The following is a 12,108-nucleotide window of genomic DNA, read 5'->3' on the forward strand; positions in this document are numbered from 1 at the left end:
CTTAGAACAAATTTACTTCCCCCTCTCTCCTGCCTCCATTAGACTCTGGCCTTATTTCATTAGGAGGCTGAAATATGCTAATACCATCTGGCTGGAGAGACCATAATGAGGTCCATACTTCATAATTATGGCCCATAGAGAGGGGGGTGGGGCACGCTGAAGCAGACAGGTTAACTCTCTGGCCCTATCTATCAGAAGCATCTTTGGTATCGACCACGCGGTATAAGCTGGGACAGTAAGATGATCCGGCAGGGCTCGGCGGGCATTGAGCACTTTACAGCGCTGCACTCGGACAAATGGATGTGCTGCACCGCCGCCGCCGCACTTCAGCGTCCCAAGACATTTTCCCAAAACCCATTTCCTTTTTTAAAATCTGTACTTTCCACCGAGAGAGGAGGAGGAAGACGGGGAGGAGGAGGAGGAGGAGAGGAACACAAAAGTAGAAAGCAGAATAAAGGAGATGGGGCGGGGTGTGTCGGGGGGGTGATGAACGGTGGAGTGAAACGCTCTGATTTGACACTAAGGTAATGTAGTTTGACTGAAGCGGGGGAGGTGAACTAATTGATTCTGAGAGATTAGGGGTGGAGGCCCAGCAGGTGTGTGTGGTGGGGGGGGTGGGTCCTTCCCGCCGTTTTATACGCTGCTGCATTCCACTCATTTTCTCCCTTAACCTTGTTTGACTGTGAAAGGGGGAGGAGGAGACAGAAAGTGGAAAGGGGGGACATGAGGTGCCAGTAGCCCTTTGCACAACCCTCAGTGTCAGTCTTTTCATTTTGGAGGAGGGGGGACAGGAAAAGAAGGAGAGGAGAGGAGGGGGGGCAGACCTTTGCTGGCCTGTCAGGAATTATCTCACAACCCCCCAGTCTGACCTTAGACGTTCTGTGCATTCTCTCTCTCTCTCTTTCCAGCCTCCCCCTCCTCCTCCAAATGCTTCTTCACACCCCTCCCTGCTAATCTCCACTACTCTCCTCTGTGCCCTCCCTCCTTCCTCCTCTTCCTCTCTCATCTTCCCCCTCTTCTGTTGCTGGGGCAACGCTATCTGGCACGGCTGATCGTTATGTAAATTGGGCTGGGGCCCTGACCAGAACAGCCTGTAAAATCATATTAGGCGCAGCAAAGAGGCAGGTCATTAAATTGAATTTTCGGCCTGTCGATCTGATCGGCACGGGAAATTAATGAGGGATAACTGGGAGTGGGGAGGTTGGGAGGGGGCTGCACTGGGGGGCGGGGGGGCTGAGAGAGAGAGAGGGAGGGAGCTCTGTGGAGACTCATAAACCATCATCATTAGCGGGGGCTGGATACAATGACACACAGTAGGATTAGAGTGTTTCAGTATCACACCACTTCTCTGGAAATGGCTGCAAGGGGAGCAACATGGGGCTTGTAGGACACAGCGGTACGCTGATACACTCACTCAGCTATTAGAGCAACAACATTACAAACCCTCACCGCAAACCGATTCATGAGGAAAGGCATCCATTTGTTCATAGCCAATCACCACGCCAGAACCGCCATTCGAAGCCAAAAACATTCGTGGAATTCAGGTGCACTTTAGTGTTGAGTTGTTTAGTGCGCTGTGCTGAAAACGCAGGTTTCTCTCAGCGGTTCACTTGGAGAGGCGAGCTGAAGCACCAGGTGCGCAGAGCGCTGAGATCATGCTGAGCTGCGTTCAGGGTTTTTTAAGGTTAAACGTTCCCGGGCCCTTGGCTTCCTCTGAAATTTACCCCAGAGTTAAAATATTACTTTGGAGCCAGGAAATGAAACAATGGAACAGACTTCCTTTGCATCCATTTCTGTTTTTCTTTTTGTGGCCTAATTATTGCGATGCTGACGTCGTGCATTTTGCCGCCATATCTCACAATTTAGGAGAATGAGGGCAAACATGACTCACACATCAACCTGAGAAACTCACTGTAAAAACCCTTCGGCTGAATCACTGCCTTTATCGGCTACATCTTGTCCTTCCCTTTCGAACACACTCACTCCACTCTGCACAGACATGACTTCACGCATGCTGGGAGGGCAAACGGGCACACGGCTTATTTACGCGACTTTTTCACTGCCACCGAAGGTGGAAAAATACCGATAACACATCACATCCAATGACTCACAGCACTCTTAAATGACTCCCACTTTACTTTGGAGGCACTATTTTCCACAGTGCTTTTAGTGGCGGTGACAGGCACTGGAAAGAGTTTATTGTCACTTAAAGCCACTGAAAACAGAAGCCTTTGAGCCAGCAGAAGCTTTTCACTGCAGCTCCACAATTACAGGTACTCAGGGTTGTCTAGTAGCAGCAGAGCTTGGAGAGGCTCTCTCTCTCCACTGCATCCCTCTGTCAATGGTGCGTTGAAAGCCATTTGGCTGTTTGTCGCTCCAGGCATTAGCCCCCAAGTGGAGAGCAGAGTCTCTGACGAGGATTCAATTGGCGAGGAAAACAAGTGGCATATGATGGGGGGGGGGGGGGGGGCAGAGATTGCTGTTTGGGAATTATCTTCTCAGCCAGAGCAGAGGAAGAAAGAGGCACTCAGAGGTATCTTGTTCATTACAAATGCATGGAGAATATTTTGCATGTGCATGTCATTCTATTTTGAGCTCATACATACAGAACTGGAGTGACATCTTTTCTGTGGGGGAGCACGTGGTGGAAATGGGCTGTTTTCCAGCAGATTACATCTCATTTCGTTCGAGTTCAGATCATCAGGTAGACAAGAGTTTTAACAGGTAACGTTTTGAATTAAAGCATCTCACACGGACGGACGTACACACACACAAAAAGTATCCTGTTCCATTTAACCACATCACCGCATCACACAAAACCATCATCAGCCGGTGGAGTACACACACACAGCCAGACACTAATTGTATAACACTGTTCATCCAGCCCTTCTAGCCTGGCTATCAAAATAAAGCATGTCTCACAGCCTCCAATAACCTCGTCAACCTCCCTTGAGAGAGCGAGTGTGTGTGTTCTCGTAGTCAGTTTGTTTTGGCTTAGAGACAGGTCGGCCATCATCACCTTGGCAAACAATTCCAGGAATCCTGTATAAATTATTCATTTGCACAAGCTCTCGTTCTCCCTCCCTCTGCTCCTCCGTTTTCACCCTCTTCCTCCATCCAGGAAACGGACATATCTCTCCTTGATAAAGCACTTTCTCCGTTTCCCTCATCCACTCAACAAGTGAGGAAATGGATACATGCGATAACATCCAAAATGGCTAGGATGCATTTTTCTATACGTGCTCCTTTTGCTTTCAGTTTACCAAAGAGAGAGCAGGAATCAAAACGTACACCGGCGCACGGGAGATAAACGAGGACGGCGACAGAGAACAGAGGAAGTGATAAACAAAGCAACCCCACCACACCCACACCACAAAGTCAGCAGGGCCATGTTGCTGAGGCAGCCTAATGAGCTGCGCTAATTAAAATCACTTATTGACAGCAAGCGAGGGTGATTACCTCCACCCTGCACTCTTTGCCATCATAAGAGACACTGTCAAAACAAATTACCCCCCGGCAACCACACACATCCCTTCGCTAGCAACCATTCAGCTCAGCAGCAGCAGCAGCAGCAGCGTAGGGGAAGTGGGTGTCTGTTGCAACTTGATTTACAGCATGTGTGTGTGTGTGCGTGTGCAAAGACACAACTGGTGTTACAGTGTGAGGGATATGAGTATTTAGATATATGCGCATACTATATGTGTGTGTTCGTGCCCCATCTCCCGCTTTTCAATCCAGCTTTTGAGCGATAACAACACAAAGTGAGTTTATCACGTCTTTTTTCACGCTGCCATAAATATTCAACACGAGCGGAGTAATACGCCTGCATCCAATAATCCAGCCCCCCCCCCGCCCACCCCCTCCTCCCAATAACTGGGACGGCCACGGCTGTCTGTTTACCTCTCGCTGATGTCATCACAAACACTCGTTCACCAGGGATGGGAGAAGGGAGCGGGAGGCAGGGAGGTGGCAGGAATCATGCATTATTCAGAGAGCTCCGCCGACTCCACCGGGCGTATTGATAAACAAAGGAGATGCGCAGGAGAGGACCAGTCGATTAACCCATTTACCCTGAAGCCTCTCACTCCTTTCCTGTCTATGCCCCCCCCCCCACACACACGCACACCACGCTTTGTCCACCGCCACCAGCATCCACCCACAACAACCAGCTCCGCCCCCCATCCTGCATCGCTTCAATCTCCTTGTTGGTGATAAGTGCCTGACAGAAAATGCTCAAGAAAGGGGAGGAGGAGGAGGAGGAGGAGGAGGGGTGAGGAGTAGTGAGCTCCTTGATAAACAGAAAACACCTAGTTAGCACACACACACGCACGCACACTCGCACACGCACACACACCACGTGCGCTACATAAAACGTCTACCACTGATGAATTGTGCAGTGTGCTGCTGTTCCAACTGGGCTACCCTCCCACTGATGCCATTAACCTTCTGGATCTGAGGGCCACGAAGCCTCCACCCCACCCCTCTCAGTCTCTCTTTCTCCCCCCCGTGACAGACTCCCACCCTCATACATCATATCACACGGCTAATGACACAAGGGCCATCATTCACATCACATCGCTGGGGTGGCGGGGCAGACGGAGCAGGGGGCGAGGCAATGAAAAGACATAAGGGCACGAGGAGGAGGCGGAAAGGGAGAATCGAGGAGGCAGAGGTGACTGAGAGACACAGAAGGCGAGACAGAATCAGAGAAAATGGAAATGTAAGAGTGGAAAGATAAAAGTGGGGCATCTTGAGATCACGTTAATCTTTTTTTTCCTCTCATTTCAAGTGAACTGAATAAAAGATTATGCTGATGTCTGTTAATACAAAAGAAAATGTGGGTTTCACACGGCTGACTGGAAGGCCTCAGGTCAAATCTTTAGCCAAACAGAGTGGTTTCGCAGTGTTCTTTACAGGCGTAATCTGACTTTTATAGAGGGGTGATGTCTTGCATGTGGGACTATGGTATCTACATCAGGCGTGGGATCAGCAGATGTCTTATCCCAACCACACCAAAAGTTAACCAGCCAATTACCAGACGGCATGAACACTCCTTATCCTGCGGACACGCCTTCACACATGAGATGAAATGCTGCAAATGCCCACCTCCAGACATCTTACAATTATGACAAAACCCGTACATGCTGTTATGCAAAACTGTACTTTTGATTCATCGATCTACAAACCTTGATCTGCAACGAACAACTTTTTCATTTTCAGATTAATCTCGACTTTTTTTTATTTTTTGGGGACTTTACTTTGGATAGAAGGAATGAGAGCTACCGCGGCGTACATAAAACGTCAAAAATTGTCCAAAACATTCATCACGCTTTCTCAGAGCCAAAACTTACATCATGAGAGCTTGTTTTTGTCCCACAAGCAGTTAAAAGATATTCAATCCACGATATAAAAAACAGAAAAGCATCAACTCTTCCAGTTTAAGAAGCTGAGCCCACTGATTCTGTTTTAACTGTTTCAGCATTACAAAAAAACGCAAACTGAAACCAAGGGATGACACTTTAAAAGTGAGAGCGCTTATTTCCAACATACAACACACCAAGATGTCAAAGTCACAGAAGAAAGCTCTTATTTTCGTGCAGAGGACTGTCAGGACACAGCTGACAGAAAAGCACTGCTGGAGCTACTGAACTTATCGTGTCTTGCTCGAGGTCATGTGAGCAGGGTGCATTGTTTGGGCTCTACGCTAAGCAGGTGGGTTGAGGGACGGTTTCCACAAACACTAAAACAACCTGCCTCCAAAACTCTGGACATGACAGGCCGAAGATCAACTGGAAGAAAAACCAACAAAGAAGCCTGATGTGAAACGCGGCCACTTTCTAAGGCTAAGATGATTTTAACCCCCCCTCCCCTTCCCGTCATGCCTCCAGTCTACTGAATTGGCTCCTTGGGTGGTGTGGAGGGAGCTGCAGATATTTTTTGCCCTATTCATCTGTAGAAGTCTTTCCACTGCAGCATGGTGCCCAGTGCTGGGTGGCAGCTGAACTAATGAGCTTTTAGCCCGGCTGGCACTGGGGAGGCAGACACAGAATAGTGCAGGCATATGTCAGGCGCACACACACACACACACACACACACACATTCAGAAGGACAAGCCACACAAAAACACATCCTCACAGACTGTCTGCCAAATACTTCACTTTAATCTTATCAAACCATCCCCATCAGGCAGCGTGCCCTTCGTGTTGTTTCGCCTGTCAGCGTTTTCACTACAGGAAACCAGTATGTGTGTGCCTCCTAAAGCCATTTAAGGATGAGGGTAGAAACTAAGGTCAGGTATGTGTGTGTGTGTGCGTGTGTGTAGGTGTGTTTATATTCTCAATCACTAGGGGGAAAAAAAACAGCAGTGTTTTGGCTGTACACAGACCATCCCTGATATGGCTACATACCTGTTTGTGCATCTCAATGTTGAGCCCATAGGACATCTCATAGTACTGCAAAATAGAGGAGAAAAGAAAACGTCGTTACATAACAAAGTTAGCCTAAAACATTTGTTTCAAAGCCTTTTCAGTGATGCATTTTCATTTGCGCACTGAATCAAAGTAGTAATTGAAGGAGGGACATGATCCCAGATATGTTTCCTCATGATTTATTATGTGTACTTTCTTAATTGTGAACAACAAAATAAGAATCCTAAGTTTTTTGACTTGGAACAATGTGTTGGCCGTAAAACATTGTGTGTTTGACTGGCGTGACACTTTTTTATCGACCCTCTAAAGCACCCCAACAATAAGAGAGACAAGTTGAATACTTGCTGTAGGGATGAGCCATAAAAAACACACTAACATTAACCAAAGGCTGTGACAACTTGTGTTCTTTGTGCAACCACAACCGACAGACGACTGGCAACTGTTCTCGCTTACTTCTGCTGGGCACTGCCAGTCTTTGAGCTAAAAACACAGTCTATGGCTTCAAAAACTCAGGAGAAAGCCAATACTATTATTGAAAACAACATTATCTGCAGCTGATGGCCAAACGCTTGTGAGCCCACCAACAGATACAAACTAAAGCCTCGTAGTTTGTCTGTCTTGTTTATCAAACACACAGCGAACAGCTTCCATTTATTATAGCTACTCCCACCACCTTCTGGTTCCTCACAGGGAAAATAGTATTTAACAAACATACTGCTGCGTTTGGTTAAAGTCATTCCTTTCATGTACAAACAAGATAAGCACGCACATACACAACCTGTGAGAGAGGTCTAAGCTAGAGCGCTCTGCAGATAAAGATTGTTCTTTTTCCGTGTGCACGGTCGTCTTAGCAGAGGCACAGATTTCTTTGTTTCCATTTGATCACCGGGGAGCTCTGAACTGAACCGAACATGTTTTAATTGCAGCATTGGAGCCGTTTACATTTCACCTCTTCGCAGCTCTTTGATAGGAATCAAGCACCTACCGTAGCGCTCAAGCAAGGTTTCCAGAAAAGGTAAAAGTGCTGGCACACACAGTACACACACACCACATATACAGTGTAAACCACTGTATATCTTTGGTTACTGGCTTTCAATGGTAATGTAATGACATTGGAGCTGCTATTACTTTAATCACTGTTAATCATTTGGTCTATTATATGTCACAACTAGCAAAATAAATGCTCATAACAATTTCCCAGAGCCCTTGGTGACATTTTCACCTCGGGCTCTGTCCGAAACCCAAAAACATGTGAGGTTTATGTGAGATTTTGCACATATTTCTCATATTGTGACATCGATAGCGGAAAAATATTCTCATCAGTACTGTGATATTTATTTCAATGACAACGCCTGGCCCCAACAAGTAGTCTATTATCCTTATGGTTGGAGAAAAACACACAAAGTCTCCCCATATCTGAGAAACCCCAGGGTGAGTCAAAAGTGTCTGAATGACCCTGCGGTTCACACTGGGGGAGTTGAGAAGTAAAATAAAATACAGGAAACCCTCTGATTCATGCACAAAGCCAGCAGACCAGTCATTAACCCCCAGTGGGCCATGCTGGGTGTATTAGGGAGGGGTGGCGGAGGGTCATAAAGAGGGTCACAGAGCAATAGAGGGGGGTCGTCACACCCCACAATCAATAGTTGGACATTTGACCCCATGCTCGAGTTTCAACCACCCTTCCGCATACCCCCACCCTGCACCCTCTTATCCAATGAAAACACAGGCGCGAGTCAACAATACCAAACACCAGAGCGGCACCACCTGCGACTGCTCACCTGAGGCTAAAGGGAGGAAACGGCAGTAAATCAAATTCACAGCTTTACGATGACTGCTCTTACCATGACGTAGTGACGCTGCATCTCTGTCTTCTCATTGGCCAGTTTATCATACTCCACTTTCAGACTTTAGAAAGAGAGGAGAGAAATAAAACCGTGTTTTATGGCATGTTTGATACACGTTACATGAATAAATTTAAGCACATTCTTAATCTGGGTATATTACGCCATGTAAAAAATCAACAATAGAAATATTTAGGGGTGTAACATCAGTGAGGAGCTGGTGCACGAAGCTAAAAAAATGGAACAGAACAGAAGCTGCTTCCTCTTCCTATTCTTTTCAGGAAGCCAGCACTGTTTACATCAGGTAAACAGCACTGGCTGTGGTCATTACCTGTGGTACTGGGCCTGCAGGAACTGGAATTCGTCTTTGATCCTGTCGCAGGACTCCGCTACAGTGAACTTGAAACCAGGCTGCCCTGGCTGGTGAGGTGCCTGAAAAGTGCAAGGTTGGAGATACCGCAGGTGTAAGCAACGGCATCACAGGCCAGATAATGGTCTGGTCTCACTCTGGCCACCTCCGCCACCTCTTTCTTGGTAAACTGTGTGATTTTTTTTTTTCTCCTGATGGCTCGTCCTCTCATTTCCCCAGAGCCCTGAAGCCGCTTTCACTCAACATGTGCAATGACAGAGGCGGGCCATCCATCCTCAATGTAATGCTACATGATGAGGGTGGGATTTAAAAAAAAAATATGCAAAGTTGTGGGATTTCAGTGTGTGCAGCTAAAAAAAACAGTTGACCTTTTAGCACCTATAACAAACTGCACTGAGGAATTAAGTCCGTTTACAGAAGGAGGTGATCTACTTTGCTGAGTTCAACCAAAAGCTCTGATCTTGTTGCCAATAAAAACTCTCAGTCACTCTCCTGCCAGAGTGAGCAGCGCCGATGCAGACCATAAATAGCAAGGTGTGGATCAGCAGCTCCGCTCTGACGAGCCAATTAGGCTGCTTTGAAGGGCGGCGCATTTGCATCAATTCACAAACAGTGACAAAGAGCGCGACTTACCGGATGCCGGCCTTGTGGATACATGTCGCGTCCTTTACGCGGGGGAATTCGGTGTGTTCTCTCTCTTTCCGTAATCCCAGCCAAGGTGCGGTAAATCACCGCAACCCCCTCCCCTGTATGCGCAGGATGGCGGCGGACAAAGCCCTGCTCTCGGCAGACCCCGGCCCCTGGATGCACCACCTCGTCGGCCTCTGCTGTGCACCTAAAGGAACAGAAAAGGGGGCACAGCTGAGGGGCTGGATCACTTTCACAGCACGCCACCGTCGCACCTCGGCTGTAAGCCGACAGGAATGAAAGCTTGATGAACTTAACCGGACTGGTCTACTATCTGCTCCCAGACCAAAAGAGGATGTTTTTTCCCTAATCCTCACTGTGGTATTATTTTTTAATTTTCTATCAAAATGCTCAAATTTTCTGTCAAAAATCTAAATGTGCCGCCTCGATGTGCATCAGCAGAACGTGATTGATCCGATGCATGCAATAAATCCCAAAGTTGGTACTTCTGATCAACCCCTCATCGACGTGGTGCCTTTGTTTTTCTCGTAAATCTAACGACTTGTCTTCCTCAAAGCGAGGAAGAACACACACAACGGCTTGTTTTGGTGGTCCGGCGAGATCAGAAAACAACGAGCTGCTGCTTTCAAAGTCGGCTGCCATAAAGCCACACCACCACCACCCGTCTTGTTAGCGGCTCTCTTCATGTCGCCCTTTTTACCTTTGTCTGGACTGAGTCCTCCCCTCTCTTCTGCCCAGGTAAAAAAAAAAAACTAGTATCCCGACACAAAGCTTAATATCCTTGACACAGAAAGATCAGGGCGGAAAATGTCCGTCGCCGTTTCTACACTTCATACACTTCTTCTTCTTCTTCTTTGCCCCTTGAGAGTCCTTTAAAACCCCGGTGATCCCGAGGCGGAGAGCTTCTCCCCGTCAGCTCGGACGTTACAAACCCCTCGATTTGGACGAGTTGTTGACCGCGGACAACTTAAAAAGAAGCCTATAGTAGATCCAGTAGCAGTACGCGATTCTTCCAGTAAGTCCAAAGATTATTTTTTGGCGAAAAACCGAGTAAATTTCTTTGAAAATGTCGGCCGTTGTGAAATATACCACTAGCTTGCCGTTGGGTATAGCCAGTTCCTCCGCCGCTCGCTGTACCACACACAGACTGTGCACTGACACGAGGACCCGACTGCCGAGAGAGGAACGTGCGCGAACCAATTGGGTTCTCCGAAGGAGTTTAGCAACGATGACCAATCACAGCGCGGTGTCCCCACGTGGGGTGGTCGGTACACCTCCGTTCTGATTGGGCTGCGAAATGTGACCTCACATGTTCGCCATTTTGGATTTGAAGTGACATTCAGTGCGCTCAACAGCTTGTTCAAAACAAAGGCAATAATTTATATGTCCGTGCGTTGCAGCCGGTGGTTCAGCCTTTCACATTTTCAGTATATGTACCTGCGAGTATAATCATCAAAAACTATGCCGATTCAAACACACTACGCTGGTGTAAACAGGAAAACCATCACAGAAGCCAGAGACAGAATTTATCATTTTAATAAAAGCATTTGGCTGTAAATGTGCTATATGCTTAATATGTGGACGAATGCAAGGGAAGCTGGTCTGATCCTGGACAATGGTTCAAAGTCTGAAAAAGGAAGATCACGCTTTCTATGCAGGGAGAGGCAGAGACGCCAAGAAAAACAAAAAATAACTAAGCCAAGAAAAACAGCAGCTCATAGAAATTCATTCAAGGCCCGAAGTGCGCAGAAGACGTGAATACCGCTTAATCTACAGCAGAGTGTCCTTTGAGTGACTTGAATTGATCGACCTATTTCTAACGAGACCTCAAGCATCTACAAGCTTTCCTATCAGCAGCACTAGGTAGGCTACAACACGTCTGCGTGTGAGGATATCAGCCTATCAAGTGTTGCTCACTATGTCCGGCCCCACGTGGGTCCTCTTCCCCTCCCTTCGCTGCTGTTCATCCAATAGCGTCGCAGCTGTCTCCCTGCGCGTGTTACAATTGGCTCAGCGCTGGAAAAGCTGTCAGTCAAGAGCCAGAGTTGTCAATTAAACCCACGTTGGGTACGCCGCTGACAAATGCCTGTGCTACTCTCCCTCCTGCCTGCGAATAGTGCCTGGAATGGCTGCTTAATTAGCTTCGAATGGCTTTTCCTTTCAGCTCAAACAATCTGTCACTACCATGTGGTAAAAAGAGCCTTGCATAAAACAAAAGCAGGAAAAAAAAGCCAGTAGGGGCTAAATATCAGTTTGATTCCCCCCCTCTTCAACCCCTCCTCCATGAAAACATTTGCTGGAAAACAAAGCTTTTACCTCACTCAAACATTGGCTCGTTTCACTCATCTGTTTCTGCTCTCATTTTCTTCGAAAATTGTGTTTATTTGTTTATCTGGGTGTCCATTTCATCTCTTCGCATTTAAATTTAAGGATGGGGTTTCAGTACTCCCCGGAACAAGTACACCAGGTTTGACAAGCCTATATGACATATATCACTTCAGTGATTTATTAGGATGTTGTTAAATGTTGGGGGAAGTAGCTTAATTCTCTTGAAATAAGAGACACATCATTTTAATCTCGTTGTACACGTACAAAGACAATAAAGTCATTGAAGTTTACTAGTATTTTTGAAGTGCAAAATAAATGCATCCCTACAGCAAGATGATTCTAAAAGTAAAATTAATTATGGCACATATAGAGATGTCAACATAAGGAGGAAATTAGGAGGAAACAAAGGATACAAAACATTGAACAAATACTGACTGCAACACAATCTAGACCAACCAAATAAGATATTACACAATGTGAATTGTTATTT

General features: G+C 46.8%; 1 protein-coding gene across 5 annotated transcripts in view; it reads right to left on the reverse strand.

Annotated features, from left to right (window-relative positions):
* LOC121606840 (transducin-like enhancer protein 3-B) overlaps positions 1-10,427 on the reverse strand; it is a 31,199-nt gene extending 20,772 nt beyond the window's left edge. For all 5 annotated transcript variants that reach the window (XM_041937448.1, XM_041937430.1, XM_041937423.1 and 2 more), the window contains exons 1-5: positions 9,991-10,427; positions 9,276-9,477; positions 8,604-8,704; positions 8,273-8,336; positions 6,408-6,452 (exon numbers count right to left, since the gene is read on the reverse strand). In XM_041937448.1, coding sequence (XP_041793382.1) covers positions 6,408-6,452; positions 8,273-8,336; positions 8,604-8,704; positions 9,276-9,299 — 234 coding nt within the window. In that variant the 5' untranslated portion in view covers positions 9,300-9,477; positions 9,991-10,427. The remainder of the gene's footprint in view (positions 1-6,407; positions 6,453-8,272; positions 8,337-8,603; positions 8,705-9,275; positions 9,478-9,990) is intronic.
* Between the last annotated feature and the right edge of the window lie 1,681 nt (positions 10,428-12,108).

Source organism: Chelmon rostratus, chromosome 1, assembly GCF_017976325.1.
Source record: "Chelmon rostratus isolate fCheRos1 chromosome 1, fCheRos1.pri, whole genome shotgun sequence".
Taxonomy (NCBI): Eukaryota; Metazoa; Chordata; class Actinopteri; order Chaetodontiformes; family Chaetodontidae; genus Chelmon; species Chelmon rostratus.